Here is a 23,843-nt window from a genome sequence, read left to right as displayed (position 1 = left end):
TGACTTTTGTTGTAGGTTGTGTCGAGGCTCAAGGCTTCCACCTCCTTCCCAGGTAGGGTGGCCAGATAAAATTCAGGACATCCAATTAAAGTTAATGTCAGCTTTGAAGTAAATTGTTAGTACTTGAGTATGCACCAAATTGATACCAGAGACTCGTGAGAGCAAGGAAAATTTTAGAAATAGTGCTAATGGTTGCAGAAAATTATGACTGTAATTAATGCCACTGTACTGTTCACTTAAAGTGGTTAAAATAGCAAAAAAAAAATATCAGTTTTAAAATTGTATTATACCAAAAACTTTTAAATGAGTGGGTTGCATGGTATGTGAATTCTAGTTTAATAAGGCTTTTAACAAACTATTAGTTGTTTATCTGAAATTTCAATTAAGTGGGCATCTTGTATTTTTACTTGCTAATTCTGGCAACCCTACTTCGCGACAGTGCACCTCTCCACGGACTAAGCGCCCGGCACACAAGAAGTGCGTGTTCTTCTCCTGGCCGCGCGAGGTCGCTGTGGGCGGCGGGCGCCGGCGGGGCGGGGCCTCTCCGCCAGCGGCAGGGCAGGAGGCGTGGGTACGCGGCCGATTTCCGCGTGTGTGTAGGTGCTGGATAGGGCGGCAGGGGCGGCCGGGGCATGGAGAATGGTTTCGCTCCCACTGCAGCTGGTGGTGCTCGGCGCGGTGCTCGGCGCGGCGCTGGCGGCCGCAGTCTTCATACTGGTGAGAAGAGGGATCGGGGACCGCCGCGGGCCTGGGCTCACTGCTGTCCTGGAGACAAGGGCCCTGGCGTGCTATCTTCCGCGCTGCCGGTTCTTGGACGTGTCCCTTTTCACCGTACTGACCCCACCCCTTGGCCCCAGAATTCCTCTCCTGCAATTTCGAACCCCCATTTTTCCGCTGTTGATTTTTATTTTGGAGCTTTATCTCCCTACATACCAAGAGCCTTGTGTCTTTATCCACTCTGGGACGTGGCCATCTAGTCTTAACTCGCCCCCTTGTCCCTGGACCCTCTGCCCATCCCGACCTCTCCAAGACTTCCTCCCAGGTCTGCAGCCTCTGCAGTTCTGGCCCCGCCGGGGAAGTCTTGAGCTCCCAGAAGGTGAGTGTACTCTCAAGAATCCCCTTTACAGATGTGGTTAAGCAAATAGCGGTGACAGCACTGACAGGGGCCATCATCTGTTACAGATTGGAATAAATCGGTGGATCGAGAAGACCCACTAGGGACACGGGAAGACCAAGATAGGCAAAGCTTGGTGTTACCATATATCTGAGGGTCGTTAGGTCCCCCTAAATTTGCTGCCTTTAAATGAGGCGGTATAATAGAATTCAAACTCAGATTTTCTTTGCCATTATTCTGGAAACAAATATTGTAAACACCTGCTGATCCATGAGTAGTAGAAAGTCGGCCAAGCGAACTTTCTCCCATGTAATTTGGAATGAGCCCGTCCTCTGATTAGTAAATAGAAATATTTATGCTTCCTTGACGTTCAGCTTAGCAACCAGGAAGGCCACTCTGCCATTGCCAGAAAGTTTGTAAACTCATAACTTAGAAACAGTTTAGATAAAGAAAAAGCATCTTATCCTTATTTCTTTGCTAATTTGTGTCTGGGTGAGAGAGGAGTCTTCTCTTTCCCTTAGTGATATATAGAGATTTTGTTTCTTTTTTCAGGTTGTTGAACAAGTCAGGTTTTTGGCAGGGCAGAGTTTGGCAGAATCCTAGATCGAATATGCCTTGTGTTAAATTTGTTGCATAGATTTGCTTGTGTACCTTAGGAGTTTGCACTGGAAGTGTTTGTGATCCCACTGGCTTGAAGTGATGATAAGACCTACCATTTATCGAGTACTTGGAGTATGTTGGGTGTTGTATTCAGAGTTTAACAAGATTATCACTTTTGATCTTTAAAACAATACTGACATAAATATTATCATTATTAGTTTAATTTGACTGATGAGGAAACAGGTTGGAGAGACAGTGAGCTCATGTACACAGTCGTGGAACACACTCGTAGAACTTCATTTTTTTAAATGCTGGAGCAGGAAATCATTACCAAAGAAACTAATCTTATTATAAATATGTATTCTACCCTCCATACAATACATACTTTCTCCTCACCCCAGTTCCTTTTTTGGATTATTTTGAAGCAAATCCAAGACATAACATTTTATCTGTAAAGCCTCAGCATTTACCTCTAGAGAAGCCCCCCCCCCCCATTAAAATATAATGGTATTGGGTTGTTGCAGATTTTTATTTTGAAAGTTAACCATTATTCAGTAGTTTTAAATACCTCAGTAGTTTTAACTTCCCAGTGCCTCATGTATGTCTAGTCAGTTTGTTCCAGTCCCATTCACACACACTTAGCACTTCATTGATATGTCTCAAGTCTTCTATAACAATTTCTTATCCCTTTTTCCTTTATCTTTAATAAGTAGTCATTTGTCTTGTAGAATTTCTCACAATCTGTATTTTACTGATTGCGCTCCCTTTGTGCCTTTTAACATCTTACTCTGCCTCTTGAATTTCCTGTAAAGTAGTAGTAGTTACATCTAGAGACTTTGAATTGCATATTTGAGTTTTTTAATCAATAAAAGTGTGTGAGTGATGCTGAATACTTTTTCTTAATATCAGGCTGCATGTTATGTATGATTTCTCTGGTATTAAGATGGATCCATAGGTTCAGGAGTTGTTGGTATGAGGCACCTGTTATAAAGTTTATTATTCACCTAATAGTTTTAGCAGTCATTGATGATCACTACCTAAATCCATTTCACTGGGAGCTGCAAAGTGGAATATTCTAATTGTATCATTCCTTCTTCATGTATTACCAAGAAGCCTTAATGGAAAAGAATGTAATCCTTAGCTATTAGCTCTCCAGTTAACCTATACCTTTCATATCTAAAAGGTAAAATAAAAAGCAAGTTTTTAAAATAATAAGCTAGTTCCCTGGCATCTTACAAAGGGGACCAATTTTTAAATTTTGAGTATTATGAATCCATGATTTAAAACATTTGGTATGTGTTTTAATGCATTGAAGTAATTCGATGCTCAAATCGTGCTATCGCAAGCCAGTGGGAGCCCCTCACATTGGGTACTGTGTCCTTCTGACTTGGCCCTCTTCTTCATTGATCTGCTATTCCACCATCGTCCATTTCCTGCCCCAGACCTGAATTAGCCGTTCTTCCTTGGAGCGGTGGTCACTTTTAGTGGCAGGTGGGGTTTAGAAACCACAGTCTGGACACAGGGGATGCAGAGCAGGAACTCTAACTCACTAGTCTGGATATTGCCTCCATGCTCACCAGTCGGAAGTGTGTACAATTTCAGTATTTACCCAATGGAACATTAAAAATGGTTGTTACAAATGAGTAACATTCCAAAAATTTGTAGATTGATTGTTTTGAAAGCAGAAGGTGTGCCAGTAGAAAGTGTTCCGAAGAATATTTGTTTCCAAAGCTAGCTCCAAACATATATGGAAGGGAGCTGTATAATAGTAGTAGTGCATGGTTCCTACAGCTTACAAGTTTGGTACTTTACTGCAGAAAATATTATAGTTTGAGTTCAAATCTGAGATGAGTACCAAGAATATATTCTTAAGCATTACTGGTCTCCACTATAAGGGTTGGGGGAGTCTTCCCTTCATACCCTGGGTCAATCTGGTCCTGGATGGGAAGGTCTGCTGTCATCCCACACATTCCACCTGCTCTATGAACTTGTCCTCTGTTGCATATATGCTCCAAGTAGGGATGGGATCTCACTGCACCAGAGGTTGGGGGTTCAGTGCATCTAAGAGCAAGTTGTCCTTCTGTAATCTGTTCACTCTTAGATCTGGGATGACAGAGGCCTGGGGAATGACAAGTGGGAAGAGACAAAGAGCTTCTTAAGGCATTAGTGATGGAGACTGGTCTGAATTTCAGAGTTACTTCCAGACGATTGTTAATGGACTACAAACTGAGAATAAATATTCCATCAAATGAAAAAAAGATTGCGTAAATGATGTAGCATTCTAACATAACAAATGTAAAAAAGGCCAATCTCACATAATTGCTTTTTAACATATCTGCTTTTAGATTTCCTTTGTTGCATTTATAACCACTATGGAATTGCCAGTCCTTTATCAACATGAAGAAGAGAAGTTCTTCTTAAATGCCAGAGGCCAGAAGGAAACCCTCCCAAGCATAAGGGACTCACCCACCAAACAGCTTTCTGTTGTTGTGCCTTCATACAATGAAGAAAAGCGCTGTAAGCCCTGTTTGACTTTTTGGCAAGGAGTAATTTGGGAAGGGAAGGAAACTTAACGTATTGGATTGTACTGTCTTTGCCAGAGCATTAGTAGATGTGGGCTGTGGTAAGTACATAGTCGACGGTTGCAGTTCAGAAGCAGGGAAATGAACATTAGCTGCGAGACTGTAAGCAGCATTATGAGGTAGGTACTAGGACCGAAGTGTTCTGGACAAGTAATGAGCAAGGTGTGAACAGAAAACAGAGGTTTCAGATGGGAACGGCCAGTGGGGAAAAGTCCCAGAGGGACTTCTTAGATATCTAGATTTTTTCCATATGTAAACTGAGTGTGCTAGGTTTTGATAAACCATTTTCAAAAGCAATTTTTAATATACATTTTTTTCCTTTTAGTGCCTGTAATGATGGATGAAGCTCTGGGCTATCTAGAAGAGAGACAGGTATCATGTTTTTTTCTTTCACTATGATGTCACCTATTAAAACTAGACCAGGTCACTGACTTATGGACCACAGGCTAGATCCACTGTGAGGGGCAGTGTCAGCCATGCTTGGGTTGTCATGGTCACTGGGCCTTCCATGCTCAGCTTGCTGCCAGGCAAGCCCAGCATGTAGCATGCTATATCCAGAGGCAGGTAGGTGGCCTCAAAGCATACCAGAAAGTTGAAATTTCTGTTACATGCCCTTCCACCCACTTTTTATTTTCTCTTGCCTAATGCTATACCTAAAATCATGTGACAGAGGATCTGCAGACTTCGTATGACAGCACAGTGCTGTTTTTACTCTCATGACTTTTTAAGAGAGATGTTTATGTGAACGACTTATAATTAGGGTGAAATTATTTTCTATTTCTTTATTATTCTGAAGAGTGCCCCTTCATTTATTTTCCTGTTTCCCTGCATAAAGAGGAGAAAAATAATACGTGCCCCTTTCTTATAGCATTAGCTGCTGTTAGAATCGCCATGAAGAGTAAGAAAACAAGTAAGATTTGAGGCTGGTTCTATTTTCAGAAAATTCCTTGTTTTGATTTACTTTGGTTTTATAGATTCATCAAAAGAGAGGGGTTTGTTTTACTCAAAAATTGAATTTAAAGAGGAAAAGGATTAAGCCCTTAATAAATATAAGGCATCTACCTCTTCTATTACATGTAATCTTCATACCAGCCACATAGACCAGGCTTTTTTTTTTTTTTTCACTAAAAAACAGACCAAAAATGTTGACTTGCCCAAGCTCGTAAGGCTATGACGTGGTTTATACAGGTTGGAATCCATATTCTCTGACCACAGACCTCGTAGGCTTTTTTCTCACACACCTGGCAGCCTCTCAGAAGTGCTCAGCACCACAGGAACCTAGCGCCTTCACGGACGTGGTGCAGGGTAGACGAGGAGAGAGTGGAGTGCTCACAAGTTCAGCCAGTATCTGCCCTTGACTCCTACTCAGGGTCTCCTCCTGTTTGTTCTTGACCTTTCTATTTCATGTGGTTTGTGTGTACTTCTTTTATTTATGTACATCAACACTAAAACAATTATTTGTTAAATTCTTTTAATTTTGTTAGAATTCTTCATGACTGTTATGCCAAATTGTGGTGTTTTATTTTTGCTTCTTGCAGAAACAAGACCCTACATTCACTTATGAGGTGATTGTAGTTGATGATGGCAGCAAAGACCAGACTTCGAAGGTAAGCAAACTTGATTTCAGGATTGCCAGTAGATGGAAACTAGAGAGTAATTTAGCAAATGTGAAATCTTATTTCCACTCATCAGAGAACCCTAAAGCTTTGCTAAATACTCTTTATTGCTATAGTGAGGGTAGTAAAAGGGGCAGAAAGGGTTCATTTATGGAAAGCTGGAAAACATAGCTGCTGTTCCACTGTCCTGTGCAACTGGGGAGGCTTTGAACGTCACCAGGTCAGGAGAGAACCCGGACAACAACAGTTTGCCTTGGCCACTGGGAAACCGTCCTTCCCTGTCAGTTTATCGTTTCTTCTCCTCTAAGCATGGTTCTGTGCTTTATGCTACACCTCACCTGACAGTTCTTAATGCTGATAGGAAGATGCCTTCATACCGCCACAGGGTAGCAGGTACGTCCTTCGGCCTACCCCCTTCTAGATTTACCCACAGGAGGTAACAGTGCCCTCTCATCCCTCCATGATGAGACCTGTGGCTGCTGGGTCCGGGTGCACTACTTCTTGCAGTAGTGCATGTATTAAATCTTGCCAGTGATCCAGATAAATTATTCTCCAAATGTCCAAATGCTTTAATTTTAAGGATGCTTCACGTATTTGTTTTTGATATTTATATTTCTATAGTAAAAGATTTGTTTAAGGTGCTATTAATATTCATGTTAAATAGCGATGTAATGGACCTTAAATAAATTCACAGAGAAACATCTATTTACTTGGTTATTCATCAGTAATGGTTTTTGTTAAATACTAATTATGTGTGAAATGCTAGACACTGGATGGACCATACAAGTACATGAGCTTGCTCCTTTGTGTAAGAAGCATCCAGGGCCTACAGATTTTGTAATGCAGGTGAAAAGTGGGGCTGAAAATAAAATGCTATAAAAAATTTGAGAGAAAAAGATGTGACTTTTGAACTAAACCTTTACAGATATGACTAACAACATGGAGGTTACTATATTCAGATTGGGAAAAAAATGTGTAAATAAAGGCATTGAGGCCAGAAAGTATTGTGGGATCTGTTTTAGGAAGAGTAAGTGCTGCTCTTTGAATAATGAATATGACATGAAAAATGTGAACACAAACTATTTCAGCAATTTATTAGCATATGGAGGGAGGGACATAGAGAATCAATTTTGGGTTCTTGCTGCTGAGATTACAGAAGCAGCATTAACCCATCTGAGGAAAAGAAGCTTTTTTAGTTCTCACACGCTTCCCCATCGCAAAACTGCCACAGCTCCAAGTATCACGTGTCCTAAAGCAGTAAGAGACAGCCAGGATATTGAGAATTATCTTTGAGTGTGTCTTTCCTTTTTCCACTGAGAATGAATAGTCTTTGCCAGAAGTCTTACCCTTCAGCAGACCTCCAGTAGAGTTCACGAGCTAGAACTTGGTGATGTGACCACCCATGCCTTCTTCAAGGGGAGCTGGGAAAGTACTTGGCAAAAAGGATTTCTACCGATCAGGATTAATCTAGGGCTGCACACACTGTCACTGTGCAAGAGTGGGGCCATAATAGCAAGGAGGAAGGAGGTATTTGTTGAGTTGACAGCTGATAGTGCAGTAGTAGGAGTATGTGCAGGAGACTGTGGCTGCCTTTGTTTATTATAATTAATCAATTCTAGACTATATGTCAGGCACTAGAAATAGAAATTTTTGCCTTTAAGAAGCTCACTGCCTAGTGAGGAAGGTCTGTAGTTATATTAAGTGATGATATAACATTTAAATGGGAAAATGCCTCAGGAGAACATTTTAGAATTGTACTTTCCTTTTTCTTGGAGGAAGGTGAGGGTGGGCATGGAAGCTAGGAAAAGACATGTTTGATCTGCATCTTAAACTGGCTGGACAAGAGGGCAAACACCTGAGAATAACTTCACAACTGACTTTGGAAGTGAGTGCCAAGAGGACAGGGTGCCATTGGGGAGAAGCAAGGCGATCTGGAAAAGCAGAGGGCATGAGCCATGCTACAGCGGCTCGAAGAAGACTGAATAAGTGATGAAGAGATGCAGATACCAATATAGGTCACTATTTCATGACTTTTATTATAAATCAAAGAATAATGGCAGTTGTTTAAGCTTATAGTAAGGCCAAAAGAAATGTTTTGGTATGCTAGAGTCTTGAATACTTTTGAGGCCATGGAGCCAGTGAAGAGGAAGAGATTGAAGATTCAGGAGAGGACAGGCCACAATGCGGAGAAAGGAATTCAAGTGACATTTGAGGGAAATGGTCCAGGATGCAGACAGCCTCTCGGGAGTAAGATCTCTTGCCGACAAGTAAAACAAGTTGTTGAGCAGTATCAGAGACCCCGGTCGCAAGTGTGTACTAGTCAGTTAGCAAACAGATTTTATTTTTTCTGGCAGCTCAGTAGCTTAGGCAGAGGAGTCGAGAGAATGGGGGCCGGCCACTGCCTCTTCTGGTTGTTCCGCTGTAGGAAGGTGAATAGGTTAGTGTTGGAGGTTGGCACCAGGAAATCAGCAACTCCGCTTAGTCACCACAATGCACAGTGGGTATGATCGAGTCATGGGAAGAGGGAAACTGGAATAGCAAGTAGTGTTTAAGCCAGAATGAGAAACCCAGTTTATATTACTATCTTGGAATTCAAATTAATTTTCTCTCACTTTTGTATAATTTGACAGGTAGCTTTTAAATATTGCCAGAAATATGGAAGTGACAAAGTACGAGTGATAACACTGGTGAAGAATCGTGGGAAAGGCGGAGCTGTTAAGATGGTAATACATAGTTTCAACATTTTTATCGAAAATATAAAGATATTTTGAATAATCTCTTTTGCAGACTATAGTATGTGTATATTCTATAGTTGTCTAATTGAATATCAGTATTTCATGTTAGTGGCAAGTTACTTTTAACGATAATTTTATACATATGTAAACATTTGGTCAAATCTGAAAATATCATGCCATATCTATAACATACTAGGTGATTTGGAGAAATACGTGTATCTTAATCAAAGTTTAAAATGTTACTGGTTACCTCTGTGTGTCTTTGATAGAGTCACTGGATAAAATTATGTGCTTTTTTTCCCCCAATTTACCAAATGCGTTTGTGTTTTAAATTTTACTTATATGAAGGCACTATGCTGAGTATTATAGCATGAACTAAGAACAATCCGATATGGGTCTATCCTGTTGAAATTTATAGGCTAATAGAAAAGGTGATTATACTTAGCTGAAGGGCTATAGAAATTCCAAGAAAGAAGCATTTACTTTCAGTTGAGGCATATTAGGTAGGAATCAAGATATGCTAACAAAAAGACCAAAAGTCAAGATATGTGAAAGAAAATCCAAATCATACCCTAAATGACTTAGAGTTTTATATATTTATTTTGCACTCCCCACCCCATAATAAAAGTCTAATTATATAGACGATCCAGGACTTGTTCAGCACCTCCACGGTGTCATCAGAAACCCAGCTCCTGCCTTTTTACTCCCTTTTCTTCATGCACACAAGGTGACTCCTGGAAAACCAACCAGCACGTCCACAGGAAGACAAGAATAAGGGCAGAGGGCAGAAGAGGCATGCCAGCTGGTTTGCCCCTTTTTAAGAAGTTTTCTCAGAAGCTCCACCCAATGACTTGACTTACTGAAATCTCACTGGCCAGAACAGTGTCACAGAGCACCCCTGTTTCCAAGGAAGGTTAAAAAAATATTCTTTCTAACATATTTATTCCTGACTAAATCAGCATTCTATTAGTGACAAAGAAGGAAAGAATAGGTATTGGGATAGGTAACTCGTAGTCTCAGGTACATGGGAAAAATAGCAGACTTCACAAAGGTGGCATTGTTAAGACCAGGCCTCCACTGATGGTGTGCTGCCTGCCACTTGTTTATTGGTTACTTTGAGCTGGACAGTAAATTAATCTCTTCAACATATTATCCCATTTAATCCTCCGCATGTGGTCTCATGAGTTAGGTCCTATTTTAATTGTCTAGATGAGGCAATTGAGGCATCAATAGGTAGTGTAACTTAGTCAAGGTCACACAGATATTAAGTCAAGATTTGGATTAGGTTAGTTTAACCCTGAACCTCACGTTCTTTCCTTCTCTCATACTATATGGAGAAAGGGTTGAGAGAAGAGCATGTTAGTCAGCAAAGCAAGGGAGGACAGAAGTAGGAACTCTTGGGGTATGTATTAGAAACAGTGAGTTTGTTTTGACAGGGTCACAAAGTAAGAAGGAGAAGAAAATAGGATTGATCCAATATCATCGTGAGCTTTATTTTTATTTATTTATTTATTTATTTATTTATTTATTTATTTATTATTTTTATTATTTGGTCTTCTTGGGAGGTCTCCCATCCAAGTACTAACCAGGCCCAGTCCTTCTTAGCTTGTGAAATCAGGCTAAGGATCGGGCTTGTTCAGGGTGGCATGGCCGTAGACTTGTGAGCTTTAAATACATTCATTCACTTATTTATTTCAGCCAATGTTTGAGTTTCTGCTATATGTTAGGTACTTCATTAGAGATGTGGAGATGAAAGAGACCTGTCTCATCCTTGAGGATGTCACAGTTAACCATTGTTGTAAATGCTATAATAGAAGTGTAAGCAGGACGTTAGAACCACCTCCTGCCTGTGAATTGCAGCAAAGGTTTCCCACGGGAGGTAAATTCTGAATGAAGTCTTTAAGGAGGATTAGCAGTTATCCAGGCAAAAGCTGAGACAAGGAGCTTGCAGAGAAGGGATGTGGCCAAAGGCACAGTAAAGGAACTCTGAGTGGTACTTGACTTTATGGATAAGACTAGAGGGTAGGTGGATTCAGATGATGAACTTTAGGCTAGCGACTTTTGGACCTTAATCATGGTCAGAGAAACACTAGCCAGTGTAGTAGTTTAGGCAAGATGTAATGAATATTATTTGGATCTTAATAGTGACACACAGAAAAAAGATAAATGTAGGAGGTATTTAAAATGAGACAAAAGTGGATCAGGCGATGTGGGAGAGGAATTAGTTATCAATGGCCTTGGGTAACACTGGAGGAGGAGCTGGTTTAGCAGACAGTATATTGAGTTGAGTTGGAGCCATATTAAATTCGAGGTACAAGATAGTGGTATCCAGAGTCTCCTTGGAGAAAGGAGATAAGTGAGTCATCCACATACATCAGATGATAGTCAAAGTCATTAAGTTGGCAAGGAAGAGGGAATAAAAAAGGGCCAGGAACCAAACCTTGGGGAAATGAGGCACGTGAGGAGCAAGAAATATCCTTCGGTCAGAGGGGATGGGGTATGACTGAATGACAGTGTAATGAAGGCCATCAATGATTGATGGTAGAATGGGAGAGTGGCAGGCATTAAAGAACCTCCCTTTTAAAAAATAGATGAGGCTGTTTAAACAATTTAGAGGGCCAAGGGCAGTTTTTCATTAATGTTAAATAATAATCCCTATTTTACCCTTATCAGGTATCACATATCCTTTTTTTTTTTCATTTCAGACCCTAATGACAGATTTTGTACCTTGTAATGTTTTCATTTTCTAAAACTTCATGTATGGTGTTCAGGTGTTAAATGTAAAATTTTTACTTCATGTTTTTTTGATCATTCTAATGGGTATAATAAACATCACAGCTACTAATTAGTAGACCTATACCATAGAATAAATGATCAAATTTCTAAGGTATGTACATTTGTATATATCTTATCTACATTCACACTCTTAAGTGATATCAAAGCTGTATTTCACTGAATGAAACCATAAATATGTTTACTCTTAAGAAACCATGAATTCACTTAAATGAGTCATGAAAATTAAGAGTTGATGTGTAGTTTATTTCTGTGCGAAATATACACTCATAGAGCTATATTTTGCATGAAAGACCAATCAGTTCAAATTTGAGTGGCATAATTTTGCTAAGTATCAGATGCCTCAAATAACATAAAATAGTATTTGTATGTATCCATAGTTCCCAGATTTTAGTGACATCCCATACTTCTTTATTCAACAGTTAATTTAAAATACTTTAGATTTCAAATAAAGAATACAAAATCATCTCTCATGATGCATTTCACAGTAAATTCATATGCATTCGTGCTGCTTATTCATAAATACACTCTTCACGTGCTGCCCTAAGGGGCGGGGCCTTAGTGCCATTTAAGCACCATGATATGTGCATGCTACACGTATTCATGTATGTACTGTGTGTGTACTGTGTATGTACTGCGAATGACAGGTATTTTACTTTTTTAATCAGAAAAGCTTTAATTTGCCTAAATCTATAATCTTATCTTGATATTTTCTAAGATATTAGTAGTATGACCCCCCAAAGTTTTTAAAATCGTGAATTAGGCATTAGATACATCTAGGACGGTCTTATCAATGTAATTTGTTTTCAATGAACTTTAGCCTTCTTCTGGCATTTTATACCAAATATGTCACTCTTAGATATTTTAAGTAAAGCAGAACAGACTGATATGTTATTGAATTTAACCTTATTTTAAGGCAACTTTCTTTTAATTGAAATTTTAAATGCAGGGCGTATTCAGTTCTCGAGGAGAAAAGATCCTTATGGCAGATGCTGATGGAGCCACAAAGTTTCGTGATATTGAGAAATTAGAAAAGGGACTGAATGATCTACAGCCTTGGCCTGTGAGTATAGAGAATAATAGGAATGATATTCAGTCAAGAATACAGAGATTCTAAAGTAAAATGAAAATAGAGCTTTTTTAAAAATTTAAAAACTAAGGGGTTTGTGGCTGTGAAATTTTTGTATACAGGCCCACAGAAGAGTTAATCATTTTATTATAAACATTCACTGATTTTCTGAGGTTTACTTGACAGTACTTATGGAATCTGGGCATCTCTCTATTTTTAATCGCTTAACTTATATTTTATCATTCATATTCAGCTAACGCTTATTTAGAAGCATAGACTGAGACTCACATCTTTATGTGAAATGAAACCGCATCACAGCATCTTGTTCTTTGATGAAACAAACAAACAAGTAGCAACCACTCAAAAAAGATTATGTATAACTTCATGCCATAGATTCAGAACATAAAGTTTGACTTTAACTCAGCATAATGTACTTGAGATTCATTGATATTGCTGTATATATCAATAACATGATTCTTTTAACTGCTAAATAGTATTCCATTGTATGGGCGTATCACAGCTTGTTTAATTATTCAATTGTCAGGGACATTTAGGCTGTTTCCACCATTTGGCAATTACAAATCAAGCCAGTATCAACATTCGTGTGTTTTTTTTTAAAAAGTGGAGTTTGAAGAAAGAAAATCCTGGTGTCATTCTCACCTTTTAAAAGCCATTTAGAAAAGGAAGATGAATTTACCAAATTCTGAGCTCTTTACCAAATACTCCCAATCTGGAAAGAATCAGACTGAGAATGACTAAGGTCCTTTGGACAACATCAAACAATACACCTACCTACCATCACACAATGTTCCAGGATTTCAGCAGAAGCAAGACAAATTGCTAGACCTTGCTGTTTTCAGGGCTTCAAGCTAAGTTTGGATCATAGGCCCATGTGATTCAATCCATTCTTCAGTGGAGTACACTCTTGACCCTTGTACAGGACACAAATCTCACAGCAGCAATGAACCCAAATAATCCACAAAACTACATAGAGTTCTAGGGGTGTTTTTACCTCCCTACCCCACTCCAGAACAATACATGGACCTTGAAACTCTAGTTCAAAGGGGAAAAAAAGTAGGAGTATGTCAAGGAGAATTCACCTATACTGTATGAGAGCTAGCTATGTTAATCTTGGCAGCTGCAACAACATGTTACTACAAAAAAGAACTAAAGTTTTATTCAAAAATAAAAAATAAACCCTATTTGAAATGTAATCTAAGAAAGAGGATAAAATACATCAGTATTTTTGCTAAAGAAGTAACATTTAATACAAATAATTCAGTAACACAAACATTTGCTAAAACAATAAAAAATGATTTCAAAAGAAAAATTACAGAACTAAGGAAACAAATTGAGGCCAAAATAACATCAGTCCAGTACAACTATCCATGAATGAAATAGACCTAATTTAGAAATTATTATTATTAAATATTGGTTAAAATAGCCCCTATTCATTATAGCAAAAACCAAATAAATAAAATGCATACAAAACCCATTAAAGTAAGACCCCCAAAACAAAATTAATAATTATAAAAACTCACCTTATATCCTTCTCCCTAGAAATAAATATTTAATTTCATGGTTTGTGAAGTATTCAGTTTCTCCCTCCACCGGCACCCAATCCCCCTTTCTTCCCAGCAGTTTTTCTTTAAAGTTGCTTAATGACAACTGATATAATTCTTTTTTATATCCTGTTTACCAGTGCTATCCCTTTTACTAGTGCTATTTAAAACAGTAACTACTGGTCACATGTGGCTATTTACATTTAAATTAATTAAAGTTAAGTAAAAATTCCTTAGTCTCACTGGCCACATTTCAAATACTTGTGGCTTAGTAGCTACTTTATTGGCTCACACAGATATAGAACATTTGCATCATCAAAGAAAGTTCTGTTGAACATTGCTCTTGTGCCATATGATATGAAATTATTGGATGTTACATGTTCACTCTTACTAAAAACGTATTTCTTCTTTTATTTCTTGGTAATCATGGTAAGTTAAAGGAAAAATTCAACTGGTGAAGACATTGGGTGTGATTTCCTTGTTTACCCCAGAGAACTCAACAAGACTAGATAAACGTTTTTCCTGCATTATCCCTCTAGCTTGGGGAACCATAAGAGAGAGGAAGGGCGAGGGGGTCAAATTATTAGCAGCTGATTTTATGTCATTCTGTAATAGGGCAAAGAAAAATCAAATAATTTAGCCAAAGTTAGGGGGCTGAATCAATAAGGCTAAACCAAACAATAAACAGGAAAAAAGTAATGAATTTAGTTCCCTTTATACTACTCTGAAAAGGAAAGGCATTCCGATGCCTTCTTTTTCCCTTGTTATAATTCAGTTTACTGCATTGTTACTATAAACTGTTGAGTTTTAAAGGACTAAAACATATGATTAGGATTAAGCTGTTAATTCATAACTTTGGTCTACCTCAAGGTATGCTTAATTAAGAATACAATAACCATTTGAATTCATTTGAACTCAGTTCATTAAGAATTTTTATCAATACTCATCATATGACATTTTTTAGAGAAGGCAAAAAGGAGGCAGATAAATGATAGGTGTAGTTCAGTTCTAAATCCGAAGTCTTTGACAATTACTTTTGAAGTGGGACCCTTGTCTACTTATGATTCTGACAGCTAATAAAGTCAGTCATTGCTTTCAGAAAACTTAAAATCTGAAGCTAATATGCTTACAGGAATTAGAAGGAATCTTTCTGATTATGTAAGCTAGACTTTTGGCAGACTTTTCCCATAGAAGGCCATTTAGTAAATGTTTTCAGCTTTAAAGCCATAAGTCTCTATTGCAGTTGTTCAACTCTGGTAGCACAAAAAGGAAACACAGACAATACGTAACTGAATGGCTATGCCTTTGTTCCAGTAAAACTTTATTTAAAAACATAAGGAGCAGGACAGAGATGGGCCATAGGATGTAGTTTGCACGCCCTTGGTTTAATTCAGTCATTTAATATCAGAAACTTTTCATAACTAAGAAGTAGTCTTTGAGTCTATGCTTGTGTAGCTCCAGCAATGCCCAGGCAGCCCAGGTTTCTCCTTACATTATATGCAAATCTCTCCTTTTAATCAGCACCTTTAGTTTGTTTTGCTTTTTGTTAGTTTGTTTTTGTAGCTACAGAAAACGGTTTACTACTTTTTGTGTCAGCTCTTCAGAGAGTAAAAGCTATTTTTCATTTGTCTTCTCTATTTTAGGCTGTTAATAATTCTTCCAGTTTTTAAATGGTATATGTTTTTTTCTTATCTTCCTGGTCATTTTCCACTGCAGATGCTTCAGTTGGTGTGGATCTGGTCACCACATGACATTGTTACTTCATTGGCCAGCTCTTTTTCATGTTCATTGCCATTGAAACTTGTCTCCCCATCCTTACACTGGTATAGTTGTTTTTGTTTCTGTGTTTCTTTGCTTAGTTTTATTTAGGAATGAAGTGTGGCTCTTTATCCCCATTAGATGCCAGCATGTTCAATTTCAGTTTCTTAAGTTTCTTATTCTGTCTTTAATGCAGTTGCTGTTTCCTTCTCACTTCATTTAAGCCACAAATGCCATAAGCATGCCTTGCATATATTTCCACAATAACAGTATTGACTAGAATAATTGTAAAAATAATGAAACAGGAACATGGAATTCAAAATGGTCAAGTCCCATAGTGGCTACCCAGCTGAGCCACTAGATGGCAGTAGTTAAACGTCTTTTACAGTATTGGTTTAACAGGCTCTCCTATATATTCGTCAATGGATTCTAATATTTTCGTTCTTCTTGGCTGATTTTAATTGAACAAAAAGAAGTTTGCTCCTACTTCTTACCTGTATTTCCTCTCAGAGTAGCCAGGTCGCAGATTCTGGTCTGATTGTTTTTATATGATAAACTTAGAAAAGTCATCTGTAATTCCTTTGTTAAGTGCAAAGTTTTTCTCTAAGCTTTTCAGTTTCCTAGTCAGTAGTTGTTCTTTTAATAAAAACGTGCTTGAGTTTATAGTAATTTTTCTAAGCAAAGTGTATAATGATTATTTGTTTAGTGGCTTAACTATTCAAAATAGAATGAAAAGTCCCTGAACGGGCAAAATAGATGACAAGAAGTCTGTACACCATAACCTTAGAGTAATTCCTCAGGCCATGACTTGGATCTTAAATTCTCATTTCAACATAGTTCCAATAACCTTAGTTTTTAGGTTTTTAAGACCACAAATGATTAAAGGTAACATGTGAAAGGGATATAGAGTAAAATTATGTTAAGAAAAACTATAGGAAACATGTTAACCATATTAAGTGGGATGACTATTATACATAATTAAATGAAAAAAGCAAATTTTAAAATAGACCTAGGTTCAAATTTGATGTGAATTTGAGCAATTTAATTCACCTACTTCACTTTCCTCATATGACGTAAGGACAGTGAGCTTAAATTCATAAGCCTGAGATAATGATGAAGTTTTTAAATGTTTGTCTAATGTTTAGCATGTGTTCAGCACTCAGTAACCATTACCTCTAAATTAACTTCAGTTTTCGTGCTTGATTTTCAGAGTTAATTCTAATATTACTGTTTATGATTGTTAATGCAAATCGGACTTATCTAGTTCTTCAAGAGTGTTTCTTGTCTCTGAATTGTGATAAAAGAGTTAACTGAAGAAGTACTAGGAAAGAGAGATTCTGGTTAAGCATTTCTTTCTAGAACACAATCCAGTAAGTACCACTTTTACCACTTAGCCAGTTGTCATAGTAACTAAAAATATTTATTTCTTTAATACCATAAGAAATCCAGTGATACTCTTAAAGAGACTTAAAAGACAGAGACTCCATGTGTATATATATTTTCTAATATGAGCAGTTTTTAGAACAAGAATATCCTTGATTGTTGAAGAGCAGCTAACTGTTCTAAAAGCTATTGAGATGAATTCTACCCAATGTTGAGATCAGTATCAAAGATTTTGTTCTTACGTCAGAACTTCAGGTATATAAAACTCTCTTAAAAGTTTTTAGAGACTTATGGTGAAAAAAAAGATTTTAAATGAAAGCTTCTGGTTCTGATTTGTTTTTAGTTTAATTAAATGATATTTACTCAGTCTCTGAAAGGTGGAAGGATGTCCATTTTAATCTGTGCTAGTAATGTTACAGCTCTTTCCTTGCTATATACTGTCTTGAACTTTTAATGTGGTTCTTCTTTAAGAAAACCATTCTTTCCCTTCTCAAAGTACCTCTGCCAAGAAAAGAAGGAAAGAAATTATTCTTGCTATTATATAGTAAGTAAAGTATATAACAGATAAGTTCCAAAGAAAATATAGATGAGTAATAAAAATTCCCCGAGTTTACCTTTTTATTTTTTTTTAAAAAAAAAAAAAAAAAAAGGAAATGAGATCACATGTAGTTATATTTTCCCCTTACCAAATTAGCAAGTTTAAAATGAGAATAATTAGACCTGGCAAAATTTAATGAAATAGTCAATCATACCCAGTTAGTGGGACTGTAAGGAGCCTTTTAAATAATAATTTGACCCATATACATTAAAAACATTCATTTTTAATTGATTTTTCTATTACATGACTCTTTCCAAAGAAAGAAAACCAAAATGCAGTTAAGAGTTTTATATTCCAAATGTTCTTTTAGGCATTTTTATAATAATATGAAATTAGAAGTGATCAACACATAGGCAAACAGTGAAAATGTGGCTGGTATATATGGTGAAATATATTGTCCTTACAATGAAGACAAAGGAAGACAGACATGCAATACTACTATGACAAGTTCTTGGAAAACCTAAATCTTATCAAGCCTCTAACCCTAACAACCAGTTTACAGGAAATACATAGGATAAAGGAACATGTTAAATGTCATGAGGGGGATTCAATCAGTAAAAAAGAAAAAATTTAAAAGACATAAGGGGAACTCATGGATGAAAGAAATGCCCTCCAGTTTGAATGAATTTTATTTGGCTCTTGAGTCGAACAAACCTAAAATATTTATGAGATAATTGGGAAATATGAAAACTAAATATATATTTAATGATGTTAAGGAATTATTAATGTTTTCAGTATGATAAGGGTATTGTGATTGACATACATATTAATTTATAATATTTGATGCTTAGATTTGTTTTGGAGTGATCCCAGGTTGGGTGGGGTGGCAGTGAGGGGCTTTAGAGAAAGCAAGATTGGCATTGGTCGTATGTTGATAAGTGTTGAAGCCAGGTAGTAGGTACATGGAGCTTCATTTTCTTATCCTCTCTACTTTATATTTGGAAATACCTACAATGAAATGTTTTAAAAACCTGAACTTGAATACAGGAAACTTTTAGGTTATTCCAAATGAAAAAGAGCATAATATACATGAGTATATTTCAGCTGTGTATTTTTAAATACAGAGGAAAAACACCACAAGGAAATATACAAAATGTTAGCAGTGGCTGCTTTTAGGTTGTGAGATTTATATATGAGTTTTCATAATAAAAGTTTTATTGTGTATGTAAATTTAAGTGCTTGACAATTTTTTTATAGTGAACACTTTTAAATTGTATTTGTTTTAGTGAATGGTTCCAAATTCAAATGGTATGAGAAGATATACATACAATGAACCTAGCTTTACCTTTCATTTCTCAGTCAACCAGTTACTTCCAGAAATTACCAGTGTTATCCATTTCTTGTATATCCATCCGGAAGATGTGTATATGTATTATTTATTTAAAAGTGCAAATTATAATGCACCATACGCTATTTTGTTGTTTCCATTTAACAATTGATCTTGGAGATTGAGCCATTTGTATACCTCAGAGCACTTTCTCATTCTTTCACAGCTTCTTAGCTAGTGCCTTTGGATGAATAAAAAGTATCGAACTGATTAACCTTGTATAAATGTTAATTTATACATAAGCAGATTTATTTATAGGAAGAACTACTAGTTGTGGAATTGCCAGGTCAAATTTTATGTATATTTGTGATTTTGATAATAGTTTTCAAATTCCTGTCCATATAGAGTATGTAGGCACAGTATAATTAAAAACTGATAGGTTTTATTTGCACTGCTCTTGCTATAAGTGTGATTTGAGGATCTTTTCACTTAATTTAAGAGCTATTTTCATTTCCTCTTTTGTCAACTCTCTGGTCATATGGCCTTTGTCTCTTTTCCAACTGAGTTATCAAATAATTTTCTTAATAATTTGTAGGAATGCATTATGCATTTTGGAAGTTAGCCTTTTTTCTGTAATATACATTACCAAGATTTTCCCCCAGTTTGTCTTTTAATTTTTAATGTGGTTGTATTTTGGTTCTGTCACACAATTTAAAAAAAAATTTATTGTTAAATTGATCTATTCTTCTGAGTTGTGTGCTTTTGCCTTTCTTGAGATGTAAAATTTCTTTTTCTGTTTTATACTTAAATATTTGATGTATCTAGACTCTATCCTCATCGATACGAGGCTCGGGTCTGCTTTGATTTGGTTTCCAAATGGCTACCAGGATGCCAGTGTCTGGCCTCCCCATCCATGGATTTATCTATTTACATTCCAGCACCTTATTAAATAATAGTTTTAATTATTGTGTCTTCATAATATCTTTAAATCCTCTGGAAATAGTCCTTCCTTATACTTAGAATTTTCCTGGCTCTTCTTAGTTCTTTATTTTTTCAATATTAACTGTCAAATCAGCTTCTCTAGTTCCATGAAAAAATTATTTTGGTGTTTCTATTGTTATGGCCTTAAATTTAAAGATTAACTTAGGGAACATTGATTTTTTTAATGCTGTCATCACATCCTCTCAATCCATGATCATGGTATGTCCTTCTATGTGTTGGATTCTTTTATTTCCCTTAGTAGCATTTACATGTTTTTGTTAATGTAGATTTTGCTCCATTTCTTATAAAGTTTATTTCTATATTTTTCTGTATTGATATTATAAATACTGCCTTTTCTTGCATTTTATCTTTTGATTACTGTTTGTATAGATAAAGGCTAAAATATTGTGTGCGTGTATATATTCATTTGTGCCCACTCATTGTTTTAAATTCACTTATTTATATCACTTATTTTAGTAGTTTTTCAGTTGATATTAGTAGATTTTTTAGAATGTAATGATTACATATAAAATCACACCATCTACAGATAACTCTTCTTTCTAATACTAATTTTTTTATATTAATATAGTACGTTTAATTGGAAAAATTTTTTAGATAGATGGATTTTGAAATAATATATGCCCCTTTTATTTAGCTTTGAATAGTATCTTCTTAGTAAATACAGTTAGGCTCCTTGAAGCAGTACATATTATGAATGAACTCCTCAGTAAACCTTGAAAGATATTTAATATTGCTTTTTCAAAATATCAGTTTCTAAAATATAAGATATTTATATTTAAAATAAATATTTTTATTAATAATATTTAAATATTGAAACATTTTTAATTTTTTTTCCTTTTTCCTCAGGATCAAATGGCTATTGCATGTGGGTCTCGAGCTCATTTGAAAAAGGACTCAATTGCTCAGGTGAGGCCTTCATTAACTGGATAGATCGGTAGTTTTTTCCTTTTTACGTATACATTAGTGTGAAATAAGCTTTCATGTTTAATCTCATAAAAATGAGGTTCCTCTTAAAAGAAAAGAAAATAACTTTCATTTTGGAAAGTTTTTGAAGGACTAGCACATTTAAGAATTGATTTTTTTTTAATGAGTATACAATAAGAATGTAGACTTTGACTTTGGATGCACACAGAGTCTCCAACTCGCTTTTAGTCTTTCTATAGTGGTACACTTCAGTATTATATTTTGGATTTCATTCAAAGGTAAAAAAATTTTTTTTAACTTTATTCATCTTAAAAAAAAAAATACACCTTAAAATTTAGTAAGTTGTAATTGCCCTTTTTAGAATATTAGAAAAAAAAATCACTGAAGACAATAAATTGTTCATTTTGTAATTTATAGATTAGGCTAGAAAAGCTGGAATAACTTGAAGGAATAAATATTAAGGAATTCTATACTATGTTTTTTTTTTAATTTAAAAAAATTTAATTACCATTGACATAACAATATTATATTAGTTTTAGGTGTACAATGTAGTGATTTGGCAATGGTTTTTTTAAATTATTTTTTTACTTAGAGATGGAAGCCTAGCGTATCAAGCCCAGTAATTGTCCATTATTTTCTTACTATTCCTCTACTAAAGTAGTCAAATAGATCAAGAGTAAAGCTGTATTTTTTCAGTGCAAGGTCATAATTATCTCAGGAGGTGTTTTTTTGTTTGTTTTGTTTTTTAATGCATATTTCTAGGCCAGTTCTAGACTCACTGAATCAGACTCTGGCCATGGGACCAGGAGCCTGGATTTTTAACAATTTCCTCATGCATACCAGAGTTTGAGAACCAGTAGAATAAAAGATTGAACTTTTCCCTCAATGATTCTGAAGTAAAATATTAAGACATTTTAATTTTTTTCAAGATAAACTGATGGCAAAGTCATAAAACCTTAAGGATTATGCTTAAATGTGGAAACCTACACTTTCCTTTTTTAAGAAATAAATTATTTAACATCTTCAGCATCTAGTCCAGTATTCTATATCCCTATGGACTTTCATTGGTATTTGAAAAAAAATTAATCTATTAACCATAGAGAATATCACATTTTTAGAAATTTAAAACAAAGAATTTAGAGATTTGCTAGTCCAACTTCATCATTTTACTGATACATAAGAGAGAAAAGAAATATATGTCTAAGATATTCAGCACATTAATTATAATTATAAAGTACTAGAAAGTATGAAATACTAAATTCCAACACTAGAAAATATATTCCCTCTGCATGAAATACCATGCAGACAATAAAATAGATGTAAATGGAGACTATATAACATGGGAAAATACCTAAAATAGTAGGTCATATAAAAAAAAGTATAATATTATAAATACAGTATAATTATATAAAAATATCTGTGCAAACAGTAGCACTTAATGAAAATAGACTGATATTAATTTAATGGTTTTGTCAGTAAATTTTTTCCTTTTTAAAACTAATAATGGAGGAAGTAGGACAATCTACTTGGTGAAGGGTAAAGATAGATTAGAGAAATAGGAAGCAGTAATTAAGAAGCTATCGAAGTAATTGATGCAAGAGATGGGACCTGTGTTTATTGTGAGTGGCAATAGAAAGGAACTGTGTTTTTTGGTTTTATAAGATGCTGTAAATTCTTTTCACTTAGAACTAGTTGAAAACTCTGACTGTTTCCTAGAATAGTATTTGAATGAGACTGTGCTATGGTCTAAATCTTTTACCCAGTACTGGTTTTTGTGAGACATCAAGGGTCTACGAGTTTATAATTAATTTTAATTAATTTTTTCATGTCTATCCATTCCTCCATCTCTAAAACTAAGTGATTGATTTAGTGCTTTTGGACCCCACAGGATTGGCTGCTACTCTATATAAAGAAAGAATAAACTGATCCACTGACTAGAGATCAGCAGTTGTCTGCTGCAGATGCTATGTACAACTGCTCCTCAGTAGGCTTGTAGTTCAATTTCAGCTGCTTTCATTGAACCATATGTGATTTGTAGAAGGTCCTCTCCAAGAGGCAACACACACGTCTGCCACATGGCCTAGAAACCTCAGTTTGACCTTCCATTTTCAAGCCACTTGGGTTCCCTCTTAACGGGTCATTGGTAATGTGAACCTTTTATGGTGGACAGTGAAAAAGTTATAAAAGAATTAATAATCAAGATAATAAACAGCAACTTCAGTAGCTTAAATGCATAGTTCTTAGACTTATCTTTCCTATATAGCTATATACACATTCTCACTTAACCCTACCATCTGTTCTGTTGCTCTCTTGGAAGACAAATGTGATACAGCACTCATGGGTCTTTTAGCATCCTTAAATGTGTTCATACTCCCATTTGTTCTGTATAACAGTTATAACAATAGTGCTTGTTATCTGAATTTCCTTCAATTTATCACTCTTAAAAGAGTTAAAATAGGATTCATTACTGTCTATTTGACATCTTTAGATTTTCTTTGATAAGTCTTTGCTTAAATCTTGGGACTTCTTTGAACTTTTTATTTTAAGATAATGAAATTACCAGTCAGCTTTAAATTTCACCTGAATGTCTTGTTTATATTTCATAAACAGAGATTATTGTTAATATTGAAGTAGTAAATTTTTTCTTCATGTTTTTAAACATCTACTTCAGAAGTTCATATTCTGTGATTTTGTTAGCTTTATTTAACTGTATATCCTATAATATATTTTAGATGCCTTCTAAATTTGAAGACATTTTGACAAGTTTTTAAAATTAAAGAAAGATTCTCCTTTTTCTAGTTTATCTTCTTATGCATTTAAATATGTTACAAATCAAAGAA

The 23,843-nt window shown here is 35.6% G+C and overlaps 1 protein-coding gene across 4 annotated transcripts in view; it reads left to right on the top strand.

The window, feature by feature from the left end:
- The window catches only part of ALG5 (ALG5 dolichyl-phosphate beta-glucosyltransferase), a 38,946-nt gene that overhangs the window by 248 nt on the left and 14,855 nt on the right, over positions 1–23,843 (top strand). Inside the window, exons 1-7 of one of the 4 annotated variants that reach the window (XM_016132789.2) lie at positions 560–717; positions 4,060–4,231; positions 4,622–4,668; positions 5,835–5,903; positions 8,543–8,635; positions 12,390–12,503; positions 20,926–20,985. In XM_016132789.2, coding sequence (XP_015988275.1) covers positions 640–717; positions 4,060–4,231; positions 4,622–4,668; positions 5,835–5,903; positions 8,543–8,635; positions 12,390–12,503; positions 20,926–20,985 — 633 coding nt within the window. In that variant the 5' untranslated portion in view covers positions 560–639. The other 3 variants (XM_016132785.2, XM_016132786.2, XM_016132787.2) reach the window with 3 other exon arrangements.

The sequence above is a fragment of the Rousettus aegyptiacus genome, unplaced genomic scaffold (genome assembly GCF_014176215.1).
Source record: "Rousettus aegyptiacus isolate mRouAeg1 unplaced genomic scaffold, mRouAeg1.p scaffold_m13_p_11, whole genome shotgun sequence".
Taxonomy (NCBI): Eukaryota; Metazoa; Chordata; class Mammalia; order Chiroptera; family Pteropodidae; genus Rousettus; species Rousettus aegyptiacus.
Note: the sequence above shows the minus strand (reverse complement) of the source record. Positions and strands in the feature narration are given on the sequence as shown.